The following is a 27,527-nucleotide window of genomic DNA, read 5'->3' on the forward strand; positions in this document are numbered from 1 at the left end:
GGTACTACTGTTAAGACATCATCTGGTCACTTTGACTCCAAAAGCAAGATCATGGCAACCTGTGCTGTGCATTTCCAGCAGGGAAGGACCTTCACACTGAATCTGAAGTTACACACTTGGTGTTTTCTTTCTCGTTGACCTATTTATAGCAGGGCGAACACCTGGCTGCTGAGAAGGAAAACTCCATGCAAGTTAGAGGGGAGTGAACCTCTGACCCAGGCAGACCTAGCTCTGAGTGTGTTTTTCACTACTAACTAGCTGAGTGCCCCTGAGTGTATTAATTAGCCACTGTGAGCTGCAGCTGCCTTAGTGTGATGTCTGGTGGTCCACAAATTATTATTTAGCAGGAAAATTAAGGAAAAGCAAAGAACACAATGGCCTTGAAGACATTTGGGCCAGGAGACCTTGTTCCCCTCTGGAGGCAGGTGAAGAGAGGCGGTTGTCACATCGGTCTGATATGGCCAAAGGTGGCATGGGGGCCCTCTCAAGGGAAAAGATATGAAAGGGTATATTTAGTGACCACCACAAGAGAAGGATCTGAGGAGTACTAGAAAGGTGCATGAGATCCCACCTGAGGACTTTCCATTTTTTGGAACCTGTTCTCTGTTTCAATGCTACTTCTGTTTTCAAAGAAGAATCTCAGGGTTGAAAGAGCTTTAGATTTTTAGCAGCTCTGGAGGAGTATTATGATCACTGTATGACATTAGTGGGAACAGAGCTGCTAGTTCCTTTTCCCCTGACTGTTCGGTGGAGTGGGGAGAAGACCCAGTGTGAGGCCTAAGTTGACATGCGGCCAGAGTGCTGAGCGGGCAGAGGAAGAAAAGCTGATCTGGAGCACAGTTGGCCATTGTCCAGGAAGGTCAACGCATTCCCATTCCACACTCTCTTGCTGTCAGGGAAGGAAATTATCTCCACTTGGCAGGAGAGGAGATTGCCAAGGCTACAGTGCTGAGGAGCAGTGGGCCTCGGATGACCCTGGGGACCCAGCTCTCAGAGCAGCTTTCTTTCCTCCATACCAACCTGCTCCAGGACCACCTTCATCCCCTCAGCAAAGTCAGCCTAGGGGTTGAGCAGGTATATAGAGGGATGCCAGGTACCGTCTGTTTGTTTTTGTTGTGCCAAGTGTTTGTTTTGTGCCAGGGCCTTTTGCTGGGAAGCCATGTTTTTTGGAAAGAACAAGGCAGAAGCAGGGAAGGAAGGATCAGAGCATGAGGGACTGAGGGCTTGCTAGGGCCAGCAGTGAGCCTCTGAAGGACTCCATATAAGGAGTGACAGGACCAACTTTACTCAAATCCCAAAGGTCCCTTCCTGGAAAGGATGAGCCTGATAGATGAGAATAAGCAGCATCTTAGAAACATAATCTGCCTGTGAATTGATTGAGGCCTTCCCTTTCCTGTCCTGCTGCCAGGATCCCAGGACGTTGTTATCCTGCATTGATTTTAGGTATATCACCGATGTCCTGACTGAGGAGGATGCCTATGGTGAGTCATGTGCGAGGAGTGGGCCTGGAAGCTTCCTGGTGTATACAGAAATGTGTAAGCAGCATCCACAGGCCCTGTTGGGTGGATGAAGGAGTGAGTGATGCTTTTTATTTTTGCAGAAATACTGAAGAAAGGTCAAGTTGGTAAAAAAGAAAGAGGTGGGTTGTAAGAAAATTTCCTTCCTTGCTTGTTCTATCATTGTTCACTTTTGATTGTCCCTGTCTTCTATGAGTGCGCATTATCCTCAGATGCACTGTGCCAACCTGGGTGAATCGGGGGATTGAGTCATGAGGATCACAAATTCTAGGCCAGCCAGATGCACTGTGCCTAGCAACTAAGGCCCCAATCAGAATTGTGGGTCTAGGTGAAGAAGCCACATAGGTGTGACCTCTGGCTGCAGGGTTCACTTCAGCCACTGCTCACAGAAAGTTTGACTTTAGGGTTGTACTGTAGGTTAGGGGGACCCTTGGGGAGTGGGGCATTCAGAGAAGGTATCCTGATCACCTGGACTTGACACCCCAATTGGCTGGACTTGCGGCAGGGTGCATGTGAAGGGCACCCAGAATAGCTGGATTCTCTGGGCAACAGTTTAGCTGTAGACAGTTTGAACCCAAAGTTCCCTACAAGGTGCAAGATGTTGACAAGTGTTGTGTTTTCCAGAAGAGCAAATGCTGATGCATGGCTACCCTGCCTACACCACATCATGTGCCTGGCTGGGGTACTCAGATGGCACACTAAAGCAGGTAGGCTTTTTTAACCTGGTTTTGCAGGCAAGGTGAAGGGGGAAAAGTAAACTGGTTTTCCATCTGCACTCGCACCTCTGCAGTCATACATCACCTCTGACACCGGATGTGTACAGTTTTCTCCCATACCAACCAATTCTCTAATCTTGTGGGCACCATGGGTGGCCTACAACTTAATTCTAATTCTGGAGTTATCATCAGACTCCACAGGTTATTGGCTCAGGCTTACAGGACTTCCCCACTTCAGATGCCAGTCGTGCAAGTCTAGGCTGTCACTTGAGCTTTTGACCAACCATCTATAAAATGGAGGTTTCTATACAACCCAACCAACCCACCTCCTACCCCCACTGCCTTTGAATTTTATTATTTGCTAGAATGGCTCACAGAACTTAGGGAAACATTTGCGTACATTTACTGGTTTATTATAAAGGATATAATGCAGGAACAGCCAGGCAGAAGAGATATGCAGAGCAGAATATGTGTCAGGGGCACCCAGACCAACCCTGAAGCTCTCTGGACCCTTTCCTTTTGGGTTCTTCCAGAGGCTTCACTTAGCAGGCAGGTTGATTACATCATTGGCTTTTGGCAGTAAACTCAACCTTCATCCCTTCCCCTCTCTAGAGGTCTAGGGTGGGGGTTGAAAGTTCTAACACCTTATTAGGGCCTGGTCTTTCTGGTGATCAGCTCTGATGGGTCCCTCTTTAGGCTCATTAGCATACAAAAGACACCACTCAAGATCCCCAGGGTTTGGGGGAGCTGTATGCTAGAAAAATGGGGCAGGGAAGTGGAAGAGGCAGATACCAAATCACACAGGCTTCCCTGGGAGAGATTTACAATTTTATTATTAGGTTTTCCAAATCCTCAATCCAAGGCTTCCTTCAGAAAGTACTTATATATGAATGAAAGTCAAGCCATTCACCTTGCAGACCCTGGGACTCTGACATAATGGTCTCAGCTCAAATTCTAGAAGGTGAGAGACTAATATTGATAATAGAGACTAATAGAACCATGTACCATTATGCAGGTGACTTACCCATTGCTGAGCCTCAGTTTTCTCACTGTGAAACAGGAAATAACAGCCTGTGTCTCAGTGGGGCAGTTTTGAGGAAAGCTGTAGGTTAGCATCCGGTGGCTGACATGTGGTATACAGATAGCACATTATTCATTTATTACTCTTTTGTTTTTTAAAAGATGGACACAATATATTTTATTTATTTATTTATTTACTTACTTACTTACTTATTATGTGGTGCTGAGGATGGAACCCAGTACCTCACAAGTGCGAGTCAAGCGTTCCACTGCTGAGCTATAACCCAGCCCCTACTCTTTCTTATTACATTTACTCACCTAGAGTCGAGAGAGAGAGAAAGAGACAGAGACAGAGCCTGGCTTTTGTTTGTTGCTCTTTTTATCCATTAGTTCGATGGCCGTCACAGAAAATCCTGGCTAAAAAGAGGGTCATTCATACTATATTCCCCTTCCAGGATTGCTGTGACAATTTGAGAAATAGTTCCTGTAGAGACAAGGATCACTACCACTAGAAAGAATGATGCTCTGTTGGCCAAACTGCATCTCTTTTTAATTTTAACAATACATAATTGTTTTTCTGATTTATGCTATAACTGTTATGTTTAAGAAACTCAGATCAGAAATGACTGAGGTGCCTAATGTCAGGCCAGGGGAGCTCAGTACCTTATTCCATCCCAACTAACTTTCTGCAACTGGTCCTGATTCTTTTTTTTTTTTTTAAATATTTATTTTTTTAGTTGTAGTTGGACACAACACCTTTATTTCACTTGTTTATTTTTGTATGTGGTGCTGGGGATTGAACCCAGGGTCTCGCACGTGCGAGGCAAGCACTCTACCGCTGAGCCACAACCCAGCCCAGGTCCTGGTTCTTCTTGGCATTTCCAGGAGCCAGTACCAACAGGTACTCCTCTTTCTCCATAGCTCTGTGCAGCAGCGCTGAAGGACGGCTGGACCAGGTAAGTTATTTGCATGGTAGTGGACTTGACCTTCTCAGCAGCAGGAAGAGACTCATTGAAGAAGAGCCAGGGACTAAACAGCACCAACAAGGCCAAAAGCAGTATGGCACATAGGCACACCAAAGCTCCAATGTAGACCAGGCTCATTCTCCAAAGACAAGATAAGTCCCAGTTAGAATGTTAGAACATCACATGAATAAAATAGAACTTGGAGACTGTCCACTTCAAGCAGCTATTCAGAATAGAAATCCATTCTATTAGATGAATCACAAGACCTGATTCAGCATTTCTGGACAGCTCCCAAGGCAGCCAGCTTAACTTTACAAAGCACTTTTCCATTGCTTGAGGCCATTAAGTGTTAGAAGGGTCTTGAATATTGGCAACCCTTCACTTCCAACTAACTTTCTGCCACTGGTCCTGGTTCTTCATGGAGTTTCCAGGAGCCAGGTTTCTCCTCTTCCACTGGAGTGACAACCCTCCCTTCCCCAGACTGCCTCCTGATCAGATGGAACACCTGCACTTCTCCCTCCTTCGTATATGACTATGGACCCCTGAGACTCCTACGATCTTCCTCTGAATGAATCGTGGTTGTCAATAACCCCAAATCCTTATATACAGTAGGAAGCAGAGACTGTTTTCCCTCTTGATCCAGCCACTATAAGCCCATGAGTGTAGATAAAGGTGGCACCTTTTACCTGGCTTGTGATTGATCAACTCTGCAGATTCTCAAAGTGTGGTTCATGGAGCATCAGCACCTGGGAGCTTGGGAGTTTGTCAGAAATGCAGAGTCTCAGCCTCTCCCCAGTCCTGCTACATTGAAATCTGCATTATAACAAGATCCCTAGGTGATTGATGTGCACACTAATGTGTATTCTTTTTAACTCCTCAGCTAAAGATATAAAAGAGGCAGCATAAAGCAATAGAAAGAGACTTTGGCATATGATAGAACTGGAATCAAATCCTGCCTTTCCTCCTCATTCCTTACAAACCTGTGTGATTCTGAGCAAATTGCTCACTCTTGCTCCACTTCATTTTCTCTCTGTATAAAATGGAAATAATATTAATTGATGGTTCTCCTCAAAGTTGCCATATGTGACAAGGGCCAGCATAAGGTAGATTCAGAGCAGGTGCTCAGTGCAGGCTTCCTGCCCTCCTCCAGACTCAGGAGTCCAGAGCAGTGGATCTGGTGAGTCGGCCACGCTCCAGGAAAATTTCATGGGCCTCCCAACACAAGAAGCCTGACATGCAGAGGCTGTGGCCAGCAGCCCTCTCTCAAGCACCACAGATCATGTAGTCAAGCTCCAGTGTGTGTAGAAATGTCTTCAGAGGGTACAGTATTGCGCTCAGGAAGAAAAGGGCAGTAAGTGCCTGGGTATGTGTGAGCTGGGGATTTTTGTAGGCACTTAGAGAAGCAGAGGAAGGAGCTTGAGCAGTCCTGGCTCAGTCTGAAGCAACATCCAGCAGCCATTGCTGGCCCTAAGTGCAGCCTTGATGCCAGGATTGCACAGGAAGCAGAGGCTGATAAGAGAGAGCGCTTGCCAGTGGCCTGGCAATGTGTCCCCTCCTCCACATGACAGTGCCCACATTCTGGTCAATGACACTCTCCTGACAGCAAAGTCACAGGGAACAAATGTAGAGACTTTTATTTCAAGAGCATAATTTCACATCAAGACAGATTAGGGAGCTCCCTGCAAATGTCAGATGTGGTGTGAAGGAGATCTCTGCAGGGAGCCTGAGGCCACACTCTGCTGCTCCTCAGTGCTGTGGCCTAGTCCTTTTCTCCCTCTGGGGCTTAGGCCCCTGCACCAGAGGGAACAGACTAGCCCCAAGGCCTTCCTCTCATGGGTTCATTTAAGATAAGGCCCGCTATGGGAAGGGCTAAGCAAATATAGGTGCTTTATAAATCAGACTCTTGATTTGTGATTTCTCAGGGAGGCTGTCTTAGCAAACCACATCAGCCCCACTATCCTCTTCAATTCCAACTGTGACATTTTGTAGTTCTAGGAGAGGGGTTGAGAGTGAAAGTGAGGCTGGGTAGGTCAGGAGGTGTGGTGGATCAACAAGGCAGTGGGGAGGAGGGAGGTAGTAGTGGTGGTAAAGTTAGGGAGTGGAATGAGAGAGTGGGGCTGGGGCCGGACCTTTAGCACATACACACTCCCAGTTTTGTTCCTTTTTGCTCTTAATTTCTTTTCATGACACAGTAAAAACTCAGTTAATTATATTAGAGATTTAACTTCTCTCTCCAGTTCCTTAACTGTAGGTAACTGAAAATCATTGCCCTGATCCTGGGTACTGAGAGATGCAGTTTGCAGGTTTATTTTCAAGCCGCTTGTCTAAAGATTGACTGGAAAATACCAAGAGGTTACTGGAAAATGTGGTCTGTGGATTATTGACATAGAGAGTCACTTCTGTAGAAAATCCAGGAGCTTTTGCCAAGTCAGAAGACAGATCCAAACTACCCAACCAAATGTATTTATAGGTTTAAAGTAAAGGTTGGGGCTGATCTCCAGGATGACATGCGTCGATGCCGCCTCATCAGAGACATGATTGGACCAGAGAAGACTTTGGTAAATATCCTCTTACACCACTAAGAAGTGGCCACCTTGCCACTTTGTTCAGGGCCAAAACTCATTTCAAGCAAGAACTCGTTTCAAGCAAGAATTAAAAACAGTGGGAATTTTAAAACTTACTGTCAGAGGAATTATGATTCTGTGGCCTTGTAGTAGGTGAACTCTTTTTAAAAAATGGGGGCTGATACTTTTTAGTTTTTGAATTCTGCAGAACAAGCTAAATAATACCAGGGTGATAGATTGGTCATCTTGCTAATATGAATAAGCTCAAGCAAATGGGTCTCCCATTGGTGCCCTGATGTGTCAGTCATTAATTCCCTACATAGCTCATCAGCTAGGCGGCTTTCAGGGAACTAGTGTGAAGAAGTATTGAAACTCTGGCAGAAATAAATGTGAGGATTGGTCATTCCTGACTGTGTATTGTTATGAAACAGTTATTATGTGTAAAATATTTTCATGAAAGGAGGTCACCATTGAATCTCTTTTAAAAAATTTTTTTTAGTTATACATGGACACAGTATCTTCATTTTGTTTATTTACTTTATATGGTGCTGAGGATCGAACTCAGTGCCTCACACATGGGAGGCAAGCGCTCTTCCGCTGAGGCACTCCCCAGCCACCTCGAATCTTTTTTTTATAAAGTTAAAAGGCTTGTTTCATACATTAAAATTGAAGTGTGGATTCCTTGAAGTGGCAGCAGAATCAGAAGTCCCATTATTTATACATGAGTTAATTTAGCTGCTTTTGTTTCATGAGGTCATCCTCATCCAAATGATTTATGATGAAAATTGATCCTGAGTGTACTATCTTCTGCTTCTCACCGTCTTGTGAGGGAGCTCACACACTTAGCACATTCTATAGATAGATTTCCTTTTCTGTCTTCTCCAAGCATGGGAAGGCTGGGGTAGTCGGGGTGGAAGGGTCTTGCTCAAGTGCTGCACACCCAGCCCCTGGCTTCCAGGCAGGGTGGCAGCACACACTACAGAGATCCAGGGCTGGGCAAGTGAGGCCTGGACCTGAATTCACCCTTGACTTACCTTACTGTTCTTGAGGAAGTTACTTCTCTGCATTTCAGTTTTCTATTTATAATAGGTTAATATGAACTGCCTTGTAGGGTTTTTATAAGGATTAAATGAAACAAAATCCATGAAGTGCCCAGGGAAGCAGGTATTTCATTAAGTAGTTATTTATTAATGTGCCAGACACATGGTAGGTAGTAGTCAATAAATAACTCTTGAGCAAACTCAATATTGACTGTGCATATGATTCAGAATGATAAAATGGTTCCAACAATCTAACTAACACTGCAAAACACACCTATTTGTGGGGGTGTGGGGGCATCTCAATGTAAACTGGGCCTGAGCTTCAGGGTCTAGCAAGTACTTCTTGAGACCCAGCCCAGGGCACTTTCAGACATTACAGAGTCTTCATGAACAATTTGCATCTCCTCAAAAAAGACAGTATCTAGAGCCAGAGTTCTAATTACAGTGGCTACTCTTTGGTTCTTTTTGTTTGGGCTGCATGTGCTTGTCTTCAAAAAAGGAAATGTCAGGTGAATCTTCCTCAGCAGTTGGTGGTACAGAGTGACAATGTCTCCTTGTTGGGAGTCACCCCTGCAGCAGAGTGAAGGCCCTTTCCTTACAGATGATGGATGCCAACCAGCGCTGGGATGTGCCTGAGGCAGTGGAGTGGATGTCGAAGCTGGCTGAGTTCAAGCCATTGTGGATTGAAGAGCCAACGTCCCCTGATGACATCCTGGGGCATGCAACCATTTCCAAGGTGGGTAAACTGATGCTTCTGCTGCATTGGCCATTTATTTTTTTGTTTAGTTTTCCAGAAGGGTCATGGAAGATGCCAAAATTTCTTTTGAGTTTTCCCTTTTACATTTCCTCATGGAATATTTGAAATAATTGTAACATGTGACAAGTAAGGGAACTGCAGACTCCATTTCCATTTGTTTGAGAAAGTTGCTGAAAGTTTAAAGGCTATCAGCCATCTGAAGATTAATAGATATGGTTCTCATACTTTTATAAATATAGAAATATGATTGATATGTAGATATAGATGGTCACTGACTTAAAATGGCTCAACATATGATTTCCCCACTTTATGATGTTGCAAAAGTGATAGGCATTTAGCAGAAACTAGACTTCAAGTTTTGAATTTGCATCCTTTCCCAGGCTAGCAATATGCAGTACAATACTCTTGAGATGCTGAGCAGGAGCAAGCAGAAGCAAGTGGCAGCTCCTGCTCATCCACATGATCACTAGGGGAAATAACCAGTGATCTGCAGTATGCAGTGCTGCTGAGCTAGGATGTTCCATGGGTGGTGTATTCAATGAGTTTTCTACTTAGTATCCTCTTCACTTACAATGGGTTTATCATCCTCACTGCAAGTGAGGAGCATCCACACTCATTCACCCAGAATGAAACAAAAAGTGTAGACTTCTCTGGATGTCACAGAAGGAAAGGCTTGCTTTGTTAATCAATGTCAGGTCTCCCTGAGAAAGTTTCCTGTGTTTCCCAAGAGCCCCCGAGAGAAATTCATACTAATTGGGAGCCAGCCCCTCTCCCTTTCACATTCTGAAAGAACTTCATACATTAAAAAAAAAAGAAAAAAAATCATATGTCAGGATATCCGAGAAGTCTTGTCTGTCTTGGAGAGCTTGCTTATATTTATAGCATTGACCTATGAAGCCAGAATGCCAGTTGGTTAATTCATAAAGAGAACTAGAACGTCTAGGTTTTTCATCCTCAAACCAGCACAAGCTCTGTCAGAAGCTGTATTAAGCCAGAGCTGCAGGGTGAGTATGGAACACAAGCTGTGGAATTTGTAGATGTGCTGGCTTCAGACCACAATGGCCCAGTACGGCCATCGCCAAGCTGATATACTTGCTTCTGGCAGCAGAGACATTGAGTCCCAAGCCTTGTCTCTACCCCGGGAACATTTGCCTCTGACTTGTGTTTTCATTGGATAACCCTTTCCCCCTGCACCCTGTACTATTGAGTTATTACATTCATTTGGTTTCCAGCCAAGTCTTGCCCCCCTTAGGAACCATTTTCTCCCTGAGGTGATTTTGCATAACTCTGCTCTCCCCTATTAGGATTTGATCATTAAAAGTTAACTCTGAGCCAGGTGTGGTGGCGCACACATGTAATCTCAGTGGTCCAGGAGGCTGAGGCGGGAGGATCACAAATTCAAAGCCAGCCTCAGCAAAAGCGACTTAGTGAGACCCTCTCTCTAAATAAAATACAAAAATAGGGCTGGGGATGTGGCTTAGTGATCGAGTGCCCCTGAATTCAATCCCCAGTAACCCCTGCCCCCTGCATAAAAGTTAACTGTGATGGAGTAGTCTTAGTTCCAGGTTCTGGAAGGGACACCTCGATGCATCCTACCTAAACTCACAGGTCTTACAAGGGTATGAAGTCAGAGGCTCAGAGACTTGTTCTTCCAGTTTTCTCACTAAATCAGCATATGATCTACTTTAGGTGGGACACTCATCAGAAACCTGTTTCAGGAATTCTCTCCTTTCTCTACTTATAGCCTCATGAAAGAGAAAAACCTGAGACATGAAGTAAAGTTGGATGGGATCCTGGGCCGAGTGCAGTAGAAAGAAGGGTGAGAAGGATGATGGGTGTGGTCCTATGTGACAGGGGACCTTGATGGGGAGAGAACAGAAGTGATAATGTAGGGAACACCATACTACAGGTAAGGGAATGAGAGCAGGAGTCATGCAGCAACTGAGACCTCTTTATTTAAAGAAAACCCGAACTTTCCAAGGAATAGTTCTGAAATGGGCAGCTCTGGATGAGAGGTCATGGGACAATAAGACTTTTCACCTGAGTCCCACTTGCCTTTGCTTCTTAGAGTTCTTTAAGGGTTGCTGCACCCTAATGTATGCTGTACGCCCCAGCACCCACCTGACCTCTGCCCACCTGGAGGGTCTCCTTAGAAGCTCTTCTGGAATTTGATGCTCCCAGGTTTTGCCTACACAGGTGTGGGGATGTCATTTCCTCAGCAGGCATCAGAGGAAGGGGGCAAATGAGCTAGCTACAAGGGAGGGGTGAGTGGGATGGAGATACCTAAGGGAATGCAGGGTGCATGCTGGGGAGGTGCTGGGAAGGCAGTAGCTGGGGCCAGACAATGGGGTCCATTGCTCAGAGAATACAGCCAGAGGGAGCCACTGGAGGATCTCAGTGATGGCACGGTGATGGCTGGAGGAAAGGGCGAGTGGACTGGTATGGCAACAGGAGTGAATTGGGGGTGGGTTTGTGGAAGGCGAAGAATGGGCAGAAGGAAATAGGATGGGAACTGGGAGGCTCTTGCTTCATCTAGGGGAGATGAAGGGGAGGGCAGGTTGAAGAGAGCAGACTCAGGAATTAGTGACAAGGAGGTACAAAAACTTGGTACGTAGTCAGTGCCACACATAGACGGCCTTAGAGTGGTAGAATGAGTAACTCAAATGGTTTTCTCTCCTTACCTTTCCTTTTCTCCCTCTCTTCTAAGATAAAAGAACCAAGCAATCTTAAATTAGAAACTTCAGGAAGCATAAAATATTGTGTGAAAAGGCGCTTGAGAACCCATCTGTTGAAACTGAGACCTGCTGCAATTAGGAAGCCAAGGCTTCAGGTGACTTGTGCATAACTTGGCCAAGTTCACACTTCCTGCTTAAGGCAAGACAAGTGCTAGAGTAAGGGACACCTGCCTTCTAAAATAAGGGCTATTTCTTCTGAGAAGCTGGCTTAATCTAGTGATTCACACATAAAGTAAAGTTGGGTGAGATCTCAGGCCAAATGCAGTAGAAAGAGCCTCCTCTGGCGCTGGAATTGGCCTAAAGTTCAAACCAGCTGTATCCTTCTAGTTTTGTGATGGGGGCACAGTTCTTACCTTGCACCTCTTTTTCTTCACCTGTAAAATGGGGCTACTGATAGGAGTGATTGACGTCAGTATTTTACATGGTGCCTGACAGGCAGTTAAGAGCTCAGAAAGTGTGGCTCTGGGTGTCAGTGATCAAGAGATGGAACCCGGCAGGAGCCAAAGATGTCTGAGGTGGGCAACTGTAGAATCATAGTTCAGTGGAGGCTGCAGAGGAGCAGCTTAGGGCCCGGGAGCTGGTGAGTGAGGTAGCTTTCCAGGGCCAGGCAAGAGGATAGAGTAGCAGCATCATATCTTAAGATTCCAACAACTCACCAAGTGAAGAGTTCACAGGTGAGCAATGGTCTCAGCCTTATCTGTGAAGTAGGATCTCAGTCATCCACATACCTGGAAGGGAGAGGATTTTGGAATTGACAGTAGCACATGAGGGTTCTAGAATAAGCTAAGAAGAAAGAAGAAAGGGAGAGGTAATCTGCAGGAAGCAGAGGTTAGACCCTGTGTGTCCATGAAGAGCCACTACTAAGTGACCAGGTCTTCTCCCAGTTCCACACCACAGCACAGGCCTTGGAGCAGGAGGGCCAGGAAGAGAACCGATAGCAACTGTGAGCAGCGCTTGCCTTTCCTCTCTGGACATGCGTTGGTCCCTCCACACACACATTCCCCTGGATATCTTCCTGCCAGTCTTTAAACTTCCCATGGTCCAACCCCAAGGATGTCTCCTTCTTCAGCTATAAATATTTTAAACACAAGGAGTTGTTTCAAATCTTATGAAAATGACACAAGACTGGCTTCTCTTGTAGGCACTGGTTCCATTAGGAATTGGCGTCGCTACTGGAGAGCAGGTGAGTGACATGTCCTTGACCACGGACTGAGGACCCCATTGTACATTAGGCTCCCATACCTGTTGCATTGTGAGCTGGGAATTTTTGTTATCTTAGAAATCAGCAGTTCCTTAGTGTCTGGAGTCAGATGTGGTTAAAAGGTTGCAGCTTTTTCTATAATTCATGGGACTCAGGTCATTGATTTTTTTTTCAAATCAGAATTGACAAGGCAGCAATTTAAAGTTATGATCACAAGGGCATACAATGGCTTCAAGAAAGCCAGCTTCCAAATTGAATAAACATGATGGCATTCGCTTTCTGTGCTTATAAACTAAGCTCAAGTGCCTGCCAACACCTGCTGCAGCCAGCCCACGAGCCAAGCAGTGTGAGGAACAGATTCTCAGTTTTCCCAGCAAAGGAGCAATACTGCTCTGCCATGGTTCCGTTTTGTCATTGTGCCACCTGCTCATCGCTATTACTGTACTTCATCCTGATGCTCCACTTCACTCCCACTTGCCAATAGACACAGCAGTTATTCCTTAATAAATGGCAGGCTGATGCGATCTGTACCTGACTCACACTCTCACATTCACAGATTTGTAAAGAAGTGAGCCCAAAGTCCCTGCCTGCACTGTCAGGGCCACCACATGCCAAGTGAGAATAATACAGCCCAGGCTTGCTGAAGACCTCTGATGAGTCACAGCTGGCATGGAATCACCACGTTGCCAGGCTTAGGGATCCTGAGGGCTAAGGCTGACTCTTCTCTTTGTATTATTTTTAATTCTATTTCCAGTGCCACAATAGAGTGATATTTAAGCAACTCCTACAAGCGAACGCCCTGCAGTTTCTCCAGATTGATAGCTGCAGACTGGGAAGTGTCAATGAAAACCTCTCAGTATTACTGATGGCCAAGAAGTTTGGAAGTAAGGGCCCTGCAGAGGCTGCAGGCCAGACCTGTTTCTCCTGCCATCAGACCCCATGGTTCCCTTGGGGGTCTTTGCAATTCACATAAGCCTGTAGTTTGCCTTGTTGGTTTCTTTCTAACTCTTCATTTAGCCCTAATCAAGGAATCTTTGATGATTTTCATCCTGGAATTTCATTCAGTATTAATGAATGGTTTAATCACCTTTGGGTATTAATAAAAACCACAGGGTTCTCTTTTATTCCTTCCTCTCTCTGTGTTACCTTTGGCATCAAATAGAAATGTCTTTCTTCTAGTTCCTGTTTGCCCCCATGCGGGTGGAGTTGGCCTCTGTGAACTGGTGCAGCACCTGATTATATTTGACTACATATCAGTCTCCACAAGCCTTAAAAACAGGTCAGTAATGTGCCGTTAATTCACTTTGCCCCTGAGTAGTGCCCCTTGGTTCAAGCCATATCTTCTATGATTCTGCTCTCAAGACCAGAAATACTCAGAACCTGGTGTAGTGTTACAAGGGCCTAAAATGGCTTTAAGAAAGTCAGCTTCCAAAGTGAATTAACATAGTAGCATTTACTTTTTGTGTTCATAAACTGAACACAAACTATAACACAAAGGCTTTTAGTCTTGCTTGACTTCTCCACATGGGGCAATAACAATGGGGACCCACCAGAGCATAGTCATTGTTCCTTCTTGAAAGGTAAGCTCTTGGTAGCTGACTCACTTTGGTAAGTATGTTGGGGGTGGAGTTTGAATCCAGACCTCCTCTCTCAAAACCAGCTCCTTTTTCTGAAGCCAGCTCTCAGCACACATGCACTCTCCACTTCCATCCAGTCTCCTCTTCTGACCCTGGAGTCCTGTACCACCTGGCTGCAGCTTTATGTAGTTAGTTCATCTTCTCGGCATGCCCAGGGGAACTTTATTATCTTGCCATGCTGAGTATCAAACCCCAAGCTTTGCACATGCCAGACAAGTGCTTCACTGTAACCTCAGCCCCCAGGTGAAACTGGGATGGGATCCTTCCAGTCACTGCATCCATAAAGCTTTACTTACTGTGCTTTTTGGTCTCCTGGAGTTAAAGGTGACACAGAAGCTCAATAAACATGATGCACAGAGAGGGCATGAAAACAGGCATTGGAAAGGTAAACACCAAATTCAGGAAAAAATAGAGCTGGAGCAGTAGTGCATGCCTGTAATCCCAGCAGCTCAGGAGGCTGAGGCAAGAGGTTCAGAGTTTCAAAGCCAGCCTCAGCAATGGTGAGGCACTAAGCAACTCAGTGAAACCCTGTCTCTAAATAAAATACAAAATAGGGCTGGGGATGTGGCTCAGTGGTGCCCAATCCCCAGTAACCCTCCCAGCCAAATAAAGGGATCTGTCTGGGCACATAGCAGGGGTCCTTTATAATTGTAATGGTTTCTTTCTTTATTTAGAGTGCTTTTCAAAGGTTTTGTCACTTGTAGGGTTAGGCCGAATGCCCAGGTGAAAATTGTTTTTTTTCTAAAGAAAAAGGAACTAGGTCAAAAAAGTCAGTTACTATTCATTAGCTTTTAAGTATGTTTCCATTGGCAGATATAACTGTGCTGTTTGTTTTAGTAGTCACATTTTGTTGACTGAGGGAGCACAAAATGCTGAGCAAAGAAAGTGGAAATTTATATACTTATATACTCATCCCCGCCCACCTGCCCAGCACCCTTCCCTAAACACTGGAGCATGTCCTCTCTACTCCAACATGGCATTACACAGAGGGCCTGTCATATAGGAATGCTCCACACATCAACCTTTATCAAGAAAGTACCAAGCTTAAAAAGGGATACTAGATATCATTCTTACCTGAATTTTCAGTGGCTCAATGTGATTCAGGTAAGCTCTTGATAGCTGACTTGGGACACCTCAGTATCCCTCAGTGCATTTCCCAAAGTAATAAGTAATAAAGTAATGAGTACACAGGTACTTCCTATTAATATGCCTAAACAATTTTATACTAAACCCATCTGTTCATCTGGAAGATGGAGGTTGACACCAGGTCACCCCCACTCCAATGAATAGGCTGATTCTAGAATGCAGAAAAACCACCTTCCTAGGTTATGTTGCTTTTGCTGCTCTCATTTCAGTTCCTGTCCTTGGGAACAAGGGCGGTCCAGAACAACCTTGAGAAGTCCCACAGGTCTTGAGGGATGAGAATAAGGGCCCCCCAGTGCCTCAGTGCAAGAAGTTCCTGGTGCAATACTGGCAGTGCTGGAGGGAATGCCCCTGTACACCACCACACTGACAGTGCACGCCTACCCCACATGCTTTGTCCTTCTTTGCAGGGAACAACTATTCCCTGCTTATCTTTCAGGGCCCAACTGTGCTATCTCATGTGGCTGTCTTCCTCCACAACCTGTTCTTAACAGATGACACATAGCACAGTCAGTGGCTTAGTGCCCGTGTCCACCAAAACCATGAGACTCATTTGCCAATTTCTTTATGCAGTCCCAGCACCAGGCTGCGCACCGCCTGCCTGCCACAGCTATTAATGATCTGGAGACTAAAGCAGCTTAGGTTACCTGTGCCCCTCCACCCCAAACATAAACACATCCTCCCACCACAAAACTAGAAAGTGGCTGACAGACTGACCCAAACCTATACTCTTCTAAACTAGTCACATAGCTGAAAAGAGACTCACTTGGTAATTTAATCTATTCATCTAACTTTGGGATATAGGCACCAGGTGATTCCAGATACTTCATGGAATCTAAACTGATGCTTTTAGGGCATCACAGAACTTTTAGATACCAGGGGCTTTGTGATTCACCTCAGCCCCCACATTGCTGTTTCACACAGATGAAAAGCATCCAGGGCACAGAAGGGCTTTGCCTAGAAGCCTTTGAAATCAGCTAAGCCGTGATGGAGTCCATTTCTTAAGGGCAGTCCCCCCTCTGCCTTAAGAAAAGCATTATCTGACTCCAGGCATTATTGTCCCAATTTGATTCCCTCTTCTAGGATGTGTGAATATGTGGACCATCTGCATGAACATTTCAAGTATCCTGTGGTAATCAAGCAGGCTTCCTACATGCCTCCTAAGGTAAGCTGGGACTTGGGACACCTCAGATGCTGCTAGCCACTAATGTGCCCATGAACATAGGGCACAAAGCTTTAACTCCCTAGAGTTTATTTTCATATCTAGAAACAAATGGCTCTTTAAGAGGTCAGAATCAAATTCCTAAGACCGGAAGGTCAGCATGGAGGTTAAATAGCTTGACAAGGATTCTTTAAAAAACCAAAAATTGGTACCATCTACAAGTTAGTGACCTAAAAGTTTCTGACTACGTCGGTATTACCTGGGCCATTTGTCCTGGTCAGGTTCAGATTGTGGCTTATTTTCACCAATAGGGGTTGTGCTATCAAAGGAAATTTGACTAGTTTCTGTAACTAATCCTAGTGAGTACCCAATAAAGTATGCCCCCCAAGCCCCAGTCTGAAAACTTTTTAAAGTATTGAATTGCTTCTGACTTAACTGGCATTATTAGGAACAGTAGGAATACGTAACATACATATTTTTGTTCCTGGTGGTTATCAACACAAGTGACTATGTCGTCTTTGCTAGGATGCTGGCTACTCAACAGAAATGAAAGAGGACTCTGTAAGGAAACACCAATATCCAGATGGCGATGTCTGGAAGAAGCTCCTTGCTGCTCAAGAAAACTAAGTGTTCGTTTAGCCCTAACACCATTTTTTCTTAAGTGAAAAGGCTTAAAATTTCCTGGGTAGTTTTATAGAAATAGAGAAGAAAAAAAATCTTATCCTACTAATCAAGACAAGTTCCACTCAAGAATTAGCCCAGTCATCATTTCAATTTGATTCTTTTAACAAGCCAATATATATTCTATTTAATCCTTAAGTAGATTTAGATTTACCTAACCCAAAGCCCAGGAAGATATTCTTACCAAAATTTCCATCAAGCGCCAGTCTGCAGACATTAAATCATACTTTGAAAATAAGCAACATATTGCATAATTTGTTGGAACAATCCCTTATTTGTTCTATCTAACACTTGTCATAAACTAGCAGAATAAAAATAGTTCTCCAGGACTCCAGGGGATCTGTTAGTGCACCAAAGGAAAAACTATTAGCCCTGATGTGATCTAGCCTTTTCCTGATCAGTAAACATATTAGGAGAATCCATACCACACTAAAATAAATGGGGGCAAAATGGTATTTCATGAATTATTTTTGTAATCCTTAAAAAAAAAAAAAAACCCTCTATCTTAAGTGGTGATTATCTTTTTATTTATTTATTTTTTTGGACAGCATGCCTTTATTTGTTATGTGATATCAAACACTCTGCCACTGAGTTACAGCCCCAACCCCCTAAGTGATAATTATCTTTTAATGTAAAATGCGTCTAGGATGAGATGAATCATGAAAAAAAAGGGCAAAATATAGTTTAGTCAGAATCTCTAATATATATTCTCACCCTCTAAGCAGCATCTAAACCAGAATCCAGCACACGCTTGCTTGGCTTAGGTGGGTTTGTTTGGGTGAATCTTTTTTAGGCGGGCACTAAGCAGATAAATGGCAATACAAAAGAAAAAAAAAAAATGGACAAATGCAAGCAGTTCTTTATTATAGAAACATATAAAACAAATAAGCATTCATAATGCACATATATTATGATGGATGGGTTACTTCAAAATTGAAGGGAATAAATAGCTTGTACAAACAATGAAATTCACAAGTCTTAATGAAGCCAAGAGACTGAAATGCTATGTATTTTTGCTAAAAGTATATAAACTCCCACTTTCTTTGCTCAGCATTTTGTGCTCCTTCAGTCAACAAAATGTGACTGCTAAAACAAACAGCACAGTTATATCTGCCAATGGAAACATACTTAAAAGCTAATTAATAGTAACTGATTTTTTTGATCTAGTTCCTTTTTCTTTAGGAAAAAAAAAAAAAAAAAAAAAAAAAACAATTTTCACCTGGGCATTCAGCCTGACCTCTACAAGTGACAAAACCTTTCCAACTCCTTTGAAAGCACTCTAAACAGCCATTTCCATTTTAATAGTTGGATGTGGATTGTACCCTTCAATCTGAAAGTCTTCAACTTTGAAGTCATCGATTTTCTCAACCTTTCGAAGGATTTTGAGCTTTGGGAAAGGTCTTGGTTCTCGCTGAAGCTAAAAACAAAATCAGATCATTATTTTGCCATTTTTGTGCAACCTGCTTTTAATTCTGCTTCCCATGGCTTTTCATGGAACAAGAACACAGTATTTGGGCTGGGATTGTGGCTCAGTGGTGGAGCGCTTGTCTAACACATGCGAGGCCCTGGGTTCGATCCTCAGCACCACATAAAATAAATAAAGATATTGTGTCCAACTACAACTAAAAAAATAAATACTTTAAATACTTAAAATATTGTGTTCTTTTTTTTTTAATCAACAAAGTATTATTTTATAGGTGTCTAATACTGTGGGTGGCCCTAACCCTGGTTATACACTACTACTGCAACATACCCAATTGTTTCTGTTGCACAGATCAAGTGTAAAGGGTATCTTGTAACGATACAAAGCACCAGGTGCCTGGTAGCCCATCAGGTGTGAGTTATGGTAATTCATGGTAATTATCAACACTATTACACAGTCTTTTATTTTACTTTTCCATCTATAACTCAGTAACATGCAGTATAGTTTCTCGAGTTCCATTGTCCCTAACCCAAATGTCCCTGGCAGAAAGGGGAACAAAAGGTGGTATCTCTTGACAAGTTACAGAAAAAGGTAAGCCCGGACTCCAGTATGAGTACTTGTGGCAGTGAGGATGCAGAGGTCATGACCTCTTGTATCTGTGTCCAACACAAGTGCAGACAGCAGAGAGAAGCAGCTGAATAAACCTGTGGTCACCCTCTATTTAGGCCAAGATCCGAAAAAGGAGTAACTTACAATTTAATCTAGAATAGGATAAGAGTAAAAGTTTTTGGTTCTAAAATTATTTTTTTCTTGAGGCTCATGAAGGCACAGTCATATTTTTATTCCATTTCAAGTCATCTGTAGGTCAGTAAACCTCAGGGATTTGAACAGACTAGGCTTTTGAAAGTTCAGACCCAAGCATTGTATTTAGCATAAAATAAAGACAAAAAAAGCACTTTAATTCCCCTTCAAGTAACAATGAATTGGGAAAGCTGGGATTGTGGCTCAGTGTACAACACTTGCCTAGCATGTGTGAAGCACTGGGTTCGAGTCTCAGCACTGCATATAAATAAATAAAGATCCATCTACAACTAAAAAAATGAGTTAGGAAGGCCCCAAATTCCCTGCCCAGAGTGTGGCTCTTCCTTTCTGGTACAGGTGCTTAATGCCTTAGAGCACCTATCACATCAAGTATTACATCATCTCTGCCCACCTGCCCAACACCCTTCCCTAAACACTGGAGCATGTCCTCTCCACTCTAGCATGGCATCCCACAGAGGGTCTGTCATATAGGAATGCTCCACAAATCAACCTTTGAGTATCAAGCTTTGAAAAGTATACTAGATATCATTCTTACCTGAATTTTCAGTGGCTCAATGTGATTCAGGTAAATATGTGCATCTCCCAAAGTATGTACAAAGTCACCTGGCTAAATAAATCCCACAGAACAATCAATGTTTTTGTTTCAATCCCTTTAAACACATCACTTAAAAACACATTATAGAATATGCAGCTATCCCAAGGCTTTGGAGAAAAATAAAGAATTTAACCAGTACAGCTTTTGAGGAAAGTTAATTTAGGAAAGTTACATTATAGACAACCTGCATGAACTTAAGTTTACATATACAACAAAGGCAGGAAAGCCGGATGAAGGTTTATGAGGCAAGCCAGTTTATGTCTGTCTTATGTATATCAGATTTTAATACTAATCAGAGACTGAACTCTCCTGCTAGTTTTTCCAAATTAAAGAATCAAAGAGCTCAGTACAACAGGCTGGCTGTAAGAGCGCTTTCCTAGGGCAGCTCACCTGCAGGCCCGTGATGTGTGCAATCATGTAGGTAAGCAGGGCATAGCTGGCGATGTTGAAGGGCACGCCCAGACCCATGTCACCTGACCTCTGGTACAGCTGGCAGGACAGCTCCCCGTTCACCACGTAGAACTGGCAGAGGGCATGGCATGGAGGCAGTGCCATCAGAGGAAGATCTGAGGAACCAGCACAGAGGAGAACAAGGAGGGGTGGATGGTTTTAAAGAGCACAGCTAAGAGCAAGGTAAACCATTGGAGATCATGAAAAAAGCCATCAGGCCCTAGGGAAGTCTGCAACCCAGACCTTTTCATCATACAAAAATCAGACCATTGTCCTACCCCCTGCAGCGGTGGCCTGAAGCTGAAGATTTGTGCAGATTTGTCTATGCTGAAGCAATGTTCTCCCATTCGAGCTGAAATTAAGGTTCTATGCTATTTTTGTGGCACGAGACTGCAGATACAGGAGGAATGAGTTACTTCATTTGCAGGGACCACAGGATATTGGTGTCTTCAGCAGACCCTACTGTCTTCATTATAGATCCAAATATCCCATTCTGGGTAGACTTTATTTTTAACAATTGTGTTGTAAAAGTACTAGTGATAGTGGAGTAGTGGTGATCTGAAATGTCATCTGCTCCAAATAAAACGTTAAGATTTTATGTGTATTTTCATAGGCAATTTAAAACTCTTTTTGCAAAAAGAACAAGTATAAATGCACAAATTAAGATGCTCTGCTTTCAACCTGATGATCCGAGAATGAAAATGAATTGTGATTTGCTGAGGTTAACAACAAACCCCATGGCTGGGGCAAGCTCCCAGGGTCCCACCTCCCCGTGGTGCCTCAGCAGTGTCACATGGCTTTGCTTTGTGCTGACCATACGCTTAACAGAAAAGAGGATGACCAGGATGGTTTCACCTTTTGGGTTCCAGGCACACATGATGATCCTTCTGTCATCAGGGTTGGTTTTGATGGTGTCAATCACTTTTTGCAGTTGGTCTACTCCTTGACCAGAATAATCTATAGAATTAAGACACATACACACATTAATCACAGCCTTTCATGGGATGGCCCTGCCATTGTCTATTAACACCCTTCATTCAATGTCCCTTCTTGACCCATGGTGACAGAACTCTGCAAATTTCTCATCTCTCTCTGGGTTGAGTTTAAGGTCCTAAGTTCCTAGTCCTCTGGAGTCATAGCAACTATAAAGGGACACTAACCTACCCACATTTCCACCCAAAACTATACTGAGACTGAGCAGCTAAACAGGTTATTTCCTATAAATATAGGAAAACTCCATAATGATTACATCATCTTTCTTTTCTCCCAATCCTGTTTTCTGGAGTTTGATTCCCTGCTTTCCTTCTGAGATGGAACTGGAAGCTGAGAAGTGATTTGTTAATGGAAACCCAGAGCTTCGGACTGTCCTCTGGTTAAAATTCCAACTGATGGGAAATGTTCCAGACCAATAGTTCCCACATCTTGTGGGATAAAGGCCTCTAACTGATAACTCTGGATTGTACCAATGTTAATTTAAGTAAGAGTATTAACAGAAGCTATCACTATGGGCGGGGACAGGGTGAAGGGTACAGAGGAATTCTCTCTACATTTTTTTTTTCCAATTTCCTGTGAATCTTAATTACTTCAAAATGAAAACTCAGAATCAAAGATGACAAACTCCTCTGCTGACTTTAGCAGCCTGTACTCATCCAACTAAGTCAATACTTTTATGACTTGGCCCCTTAAGCAACACCAGGCAGGATGTAAAGCCCCATAGCCAGGGAGAAGCCTGACATCTTCAGGAAGGAGCCCTAGGTCAGCAATCACATACCAAGAAGCCACTGACCATTCACCTGCAGAAAGTCTGGCCTTGCACATGCTAGACAAGCCCTTGTTGTAACCATTTTTAAGTATGCAATTCATCAGCATTAAGTAATTCCTATTGTTGTACAACCACACAGTATCCACTTCCAGAACATTTTCATCTTTCCAAACTAAATTGCATACCCAAACACTAACTTCCCATTTTCCCCACAACCCAAGCCACCATTCTACCTTTTCCCTCTTCAAATTCACCCATTCCTAGTAGTCACAGCGTTTTTTTAATCCTTGAAACCGCCAACATCAAAAAAGGCCTTATGACTGCACATAAATGCAGACTTAGTCTTTCACTGAGGAATTAACACCAGGCCCAAATCCCTCCGGCCAGGAAACTGTTACTTCCTGCATGTGTGCACACACACACAAACACACCCTGAGGTGGTGTTTGCTTTGGCAACCCCCATCCTAAGAACAGGTGAGCTAGGAAGAAAGAGCCAAAGGCGGGAGTGGGAGGGGGTTGGGCTCTGTGACTCAAGCAAATGGTGCCACCAACAGGACAGGAAATCCTGGAGTGAAATGTTTCATCCTTCCTCTATTCCAGCAGAAGGTGGGGGAGGGGGACCCTAATGCTATGCTGGATCACATCAACACCACCTACTGCACGCTAGAGGTTTAATCTCTAGCTGAAGAAACATAAGCTCCCACAGATGAACTTTCTTCCTACCCTATTCCCCAACATGGACAACAATCCTGCAGCTATCTGCCAACAAACGACACAGGATGGCACAGGTAAGGAAAATTCCAAGAATTCATAAGAACCCCGTAAATGCAAATCACCAAGAGTGTGATCTGACCTTCATGGGGCACTGTCTCTCAAAATGTCAAAGTTATACATCAGCTCCTGGGACAGAACCCAGGACCTCACACATGCTAGGCAAGCACTCTACCACAGAGCTACACCCTGACCCCGACGCTGATTCATTATGCCCCAGACTTTATCCAAAACAATGGAGCAAACTCACGCTAGGAAGAACATTTGGGAAATCTGAGGAATTGCTCTGTCTCCTCACCTGAATCCATATCTTTGTATTCTGCCCCAAAATGTCTCCACTGGAAGCCATAGACTGGGCCCAGGTCCCCTTCTTGTCTGGTGGAGAATCCCAGGCCATCCAAAAAGCCTCGAGATCCATTGGCATCCCAGATTTTCACTCCCTTGGAAGATAGTTCTTTAGCATTTGTGGATCCCTAAAGAGATGAGAGTATAACAGGCACACAAGTGAATTCTGAGTCATCTGGGTTGAGGCCCCCAAAGTCACCCACTGCTCAGCCTCTAGCCCATGCTGACACACTGGAGGGCAGGCACTTGACCCTGTCCACATGGAGCCTGAACTATCTGTAAGCAGCCTGGACCCAGTCCTAACTTTCGGAGGGTGATAGGGTGGTCTGACCCCTTCTTTGGATCCATCTCTCCAATCTTTTCCTATAGGGCTGGGGGTGTTGTTCAGTGGTAGAGTGCCCCTGAGTTAAATTCCTGGTACTGTTAAAACCTCTTCTGAGATTTCTGAAGATGCATTTTGAGGTAGAGGTTCACTGTCATTTAAAAGGCCATCACAGAACCCACCCCAAGAACATAGAACTGAGAAAGATTGAACTGAAGCCAAATGTCAACCCTTTCTAGGTCTGCCTGGACGGCCCAAGATCATATAAGCCACATCAAGAGCTTTACAGACAGGATCCCAATGTCTAGCTTGTCCTAGAACCAAGCCCATCTCTTCAGAGGGTTCTGGCCAGTACTAGACAGAACATCACTGGTTCTGGACCAGGACACTATACAAGGAGGAGCCTGGTGTCTCTGTCCCCCATCTCATGGCTCTCGAGCTCTTGCCCAAACTACCTACTACCTTTTGCTCTCTTCAGCATTCAAAACATGTTGAATACCTACCATATGGCAGTCTATGCTCCAGTCCCTGGGGGAACAACAGCAAAAAAGAGACTAATTCTTTGCTCTTGTGGAGCTTATTTATTTGTCTGTCATCCCCCTACCCACACTGGGGGCAGACTGGAGAGGAAAGAATGTGGCATTACACATCAGGTGTTTCCCTCTGGAGAAAAATACAGGAGGCCAGGGGAGAATTATAGACTTTGACTGGGAGGCTGAGACTCACTGAGCAAAGACTTAAGGAGGTGAGGGAGTCACACTCCATGGGGGTGGAGGAGAAGGTTCTAGAGAGTGGGAAGGCAAGTGCCAGAGGCCTCTGTGGGAATGTCCTAGTGTGCTCAAAGATAAGAGGGTTAGGATGGATGGTACAGAGATGCAGATTTCCCAGAGCTGGAAGGCGCTCTGATAAGGACTCTGCTTTTTACTGAGTAAAATGAGAACTACTAGGGATAATGTCTAAGGGCTGTGGGCCGAGGAATTACATGATCGGACTCTTAAAAACCCTCTCTATGTTGAAAAGACCGTCAACTTTGTCAACTTTCAGCAGAAGCAGCTTCTTTACCTTGATAAACCACAGCAACTCCTCCAAAACACCCTTCCAGAACACACGTTTGGTTGTCAGCAGAGGAAATTCATCTGAAAAACAGTTTGCCATACAGTGTGAACTTGGGAACAGAGAACACATCTTCAAACTTCCCTGTGGAGGAAAACTGTCCCGGGACATAAATCCCTAGAGTGACCTTAGGAACATCCAGAAAACAGCAACTCCTGGGATCAGGGAGGAGCTCCAGGCTGCAAGGCAAGTCAGTGACACAAGTCACACAGGCACAGCCCCTCCTGAGCCCTGGTGACTACTGGACACAGCAGTTCCACACAAAGACATGGAGGATGCCCCTGTGGAAAAGGGAAAGAGCTATCACCCACTACCCAGACCTTGTGAATCCTGTCACACAGGTGTGAAGGCAACACTCAAAATGTTTCCCAGGACACAAGCAATTCCACTACTGTCAAGAGTAAACTTAACTCAGTGCAGGGGAACAGATGTCACACTGGTGAAAACTTCAGAATAGTTTTTCAATATTTGTAAAGCAAATCAACATCAATTATTTTAGTGTACCAAAGCCAGCAACTGTTCACTTTTACGCATGCTCCTAGTTGATCCTTAGATCAAACCTCCTTGAGGAATCTTTATGATCTTCATTTTACAGGCACCAATGGGAGGGAGGCAACAAGCAAGAGAAATAAAGTGTAAACGTTTATTCCCAAATGCAGCACTAATCGAGGCCACATTACTGTTTGCATAGTTGATATTCATGAAACAGGGATTTTTTTTTTCAAGCACCTACTTTTTTTTTTATCAGTACTCCCTACTGAGCATTATTTTCTCAATCTTTTAACATTTGGGACTGAAGACCAGAGAGGCAAAGTCACTTGTCCAAGGTCTAAGCAGAGGAAGTGAATTTAAACAAGTCTATGGCTGGGTGTGGTGGGGCTGGCCTTGAAATCCCTGAGACTGGGAAAGCTGAGGGAGGAGGATTGAAAGTTCTTGCAAAAGGAAAGCTGGTTGGTGGGAAACCATCAGCTTTGGCAACCTAATAAGATCCTGTCTTAAAATAAAAAAATGAAAAGGACTTGGAGATATAGCTCAGTGGTTGTGGAGAGTCCCTGGGTTCAATCCTCAATGGAGCCTGGGGTGTGGGGGGAGAGGTCCAGGTCTGAGGTTCAACAGAGTCCACTGTTCTCAGAGCAACAAAAAGGTGAATTGCTCTGCTCAGAGGAAACCCCTAAGCCGTCCTGGGCATATCTGCCTTGGCTGCTGGTAGTGTGCAGTGTCTGAATGGATGTAGGGTGCGAGGGTTTTCCTCCTAACTACAATGAAGAGTCTCGCCTCTCGAAACCACTCCGCACGCCTGGGTCAAGGATGCTCTTTCTTTATTGTGGAAGTCAATGTTACCGTCTGGCTTAAACACCTTGGAGGAGTCCCCTGTCCCGCACAACGGATGCTCAATCCAGGATCACCTGCTGTCAGACGTTAAGGAGCCGCATCTGCTGCCTAACGTTCTGTGCCCTCCCCCACCCAGTCCTTAGTCTCCAGAAAGCCTGATGCAAACAACCCGTAAGCGCACTTCTTCCCTGGAGCCATCCTGGGAGGGTGGAGTAAGACCCCTGCGGACTCTCCGTTTCTTGGCAGGTTTAAGAGGAAAGCGGGTTGGTGCGAAACGGTCAGGAACAAGTTCCCGACAGCTCCTCGGTTCTCTTCCGCCTTCGCCGCTCCGCCCCTATCATTTTCCCTCCTCTTTTCAACTTTTGCAAAGCGGAACAACCAACCGGGGAGAAAAGAGGAGGGGCAAAGCCAGGACGTGCCCAGGCAGATCTCTCACTGCGTAGCACGGGGCGAGCACTGCGGCACCGTGCCAGCAGGAGGCGAGGTAGGCTAAGCCGCGGAGCCATTAGGATCTGGTTCACCTTTCAGCTCTGCCAGTCCCATCTGTGTGACCCTATGTGCATCATTTCTCTAATCAGAGCCTGTTTCAAGGTCTGCAAAGCCAGGACACCGAGGCTTCCCCTGCCTCCCTGTAGCCTGCGCTCTCGGCGTCTCCCGAGCGCTCCCAGCAGCCGCAGCGCGGAGCCTGCGGGCGCCCTTCCTCCCTCCCAGAGTGGGCCCAGCCGCGGTCACCTCTCAGGCTGTAGCGTGCCTGCATGCCAAAAACCGACAGGGTGCCGGTGCCGGTGCGGTCCTCCTTCCTGAAGCCGCAGCGCAGGATGTGCTTGATCTGCCCCAGGTACTGCAGCTCCCCGTGCTGCGGCGGCTGCTCTGCGCCCAGCTCCTGTGCGGCTGGCGGCGACAGCGTGCATTGCAACTCAGAGCCGGCGGCAGGCATGGTGAAGGCTGGAGACGCGGGCTGCGGCGGGAAACGTGGGCGCCAAAACAGAGCCCTTTCTGCGCGCACTTTTCCCCCCAACGCCGCCCTCGCGCTCCGCCTCTTCCTGCTGGAAAGCGGTGGGTCCGCCAGAGCCAACCGGTCCCCGCCGAGCACCCTCGGGCCGCGGCGGGGCCCGCCCAGGGGAAACGTTGCAGTTTAAGATAAATAGTACGCCAGTCCGCTCGAATTTATCCCATCTCGACGGTTAAAACCCGAGAGAACTCCCAAATCCTGCATCTTGGTGCATTGGCGAGAGCCTCTTGGAAAGTTTTCCAATCCTCTGCCATTCTATGAAGCCGGGAGATCCTGGGACAATCCCCACTTGTTCATACCCTCTTAAAGGAAAAGAAAGAAAAGGAAAAACAACAACAACAAAAATTTGTTGAGATGTTTCCTACAACTAAGGGGTCATGCTAACAAGTGATTCGTGTTTCTATTTTTTCCCCATCCTCACTGAAGGTTAGCAGCTGGAGCA

The 27,527-nt window shown here is 45.0% G+C and overlaps 2 protein-coding genes across 3 annotated transcripts in view; one reads left to right on the forward strand and one right to left on the reverse strand.

Annotated features, from left to right (window-relative positions):
• The window catches only part of Enosf1 (enolase superfamily member 1), a 40,705-nt gene extending 23,112 nt beyond the window's left edge, over nt 1-17,593 (forward strand). For both annotated transcript variants that reach the window (XM_046438506.2, XM_046438507.2), the window contains exons 6-16: nt 1,409-1,481; nt 1,601-1,639; nt 2,142-2,224; nt 4,175-4,209; nt 6,689-6,776; nt 8,424-8,558; nt 12,456-12,497; nt 13,270-13,399; nt 13,695-13,794; nt 16,379-16,460; nt 16,983-17,593. In XM_046438506.2, the coding sequence (XP_046294462.1) occupies nt 1,409-1,481; nt 1,601-1,639; nt 2,142-2,224; nt 4,175-4,209; nt 6,689-6,776; nt 8,424-8,558; nt 12,456-12,497; nt 13,270-13,399; nt 13,695-13,794; nt 16,379-16,460; nt 16,983-17,084 (909 nt within the window). In that variant the 3' untranslated portion in view covers nt 17,085-17,593. The remainder of the gene's footprint in view (nt 1-1,408; nt 1,482-1,600; nt 1,640-2,141; nt 2,225-4,174; nt 4,210-6,688; nt 6,777-8,423; nt 8,559-12,455; nt 12,498-13,269; nt 13,400-13,694; nt 13,795-16,378; nt 16,461-16,982) is intronic.
• A 386-nt stretch (nt 17,594-17,979) lies between these two features.
• Nucleotides 17,980-27,116, reverse strand: Tyms (thymidylate synthetase). Its single transcript, XM_046438508.2, has 7 exons — nt 26,806-27,116; nt 24,691-24,764; nt 23,260-23,434; nt 21,284-21,385; nt 20,369-20,544; nt 19,919-19,990; nt 17,980-18,555 (listed from the first exon to the last, which is right to left on the reverse strand). Exons 1-7 carry the CDS (start codon nt 27,008-27,010, stop codon nt 18,418-18,420), a joined length of 942 nt encoding a protein of 313 aa, XP_046294464.1. The 5' UTR covers nt 27,011-27,116; the 3' UTR covers nt 17,980-18,417.
• Between the last annotated feature and the right edge of the window lie 411 nt (nt 27,117-27,527).

This window comes from Marmota monax, unplaced genomic scaffold (assembly GCF_021218885.2).
Source record: "Marmota monax isolate L192 unplaced genomic scaffold, Marmota_monax_Labrador192_F-V1.1 WCK01_AAM20220418_F8-fsc00232, whole genome shotgun sequence".
NCBI lineage: Eukaryota > Metazoa > Chordata > Mammalia > Rodentia > Sciuridae > Marmota > Marmota monax.

What these genes read in the sequence shown, in the direction of transcription:
- Tyms (XM_046438508.2), bottom strand. Translation starts at nt 27,010, where the DNA reads ATGCCTGCCGCCGGCTCTGAGTTGCAATGCACGCTGTCGCCGCCAGCC. An exon ending in GGCACGCTACAGCCTGAGAG is followed by an intron (nt 24,765 to 26,805) that starts GTGACCGCGGCT and finishes ACTGTTTTTCAG; the next exon opens with ATGAATTTCCTCTGCTGACA. An exon ending in AGTTGCTGTGGTTTATCAAG is followed by an intron (nt 23,435 to 24,690) that starts GTAAAGAAGCTG and finishes TCATCTCTTTAG; the next exon opens with GGATCCACAAATGCTAAAGA.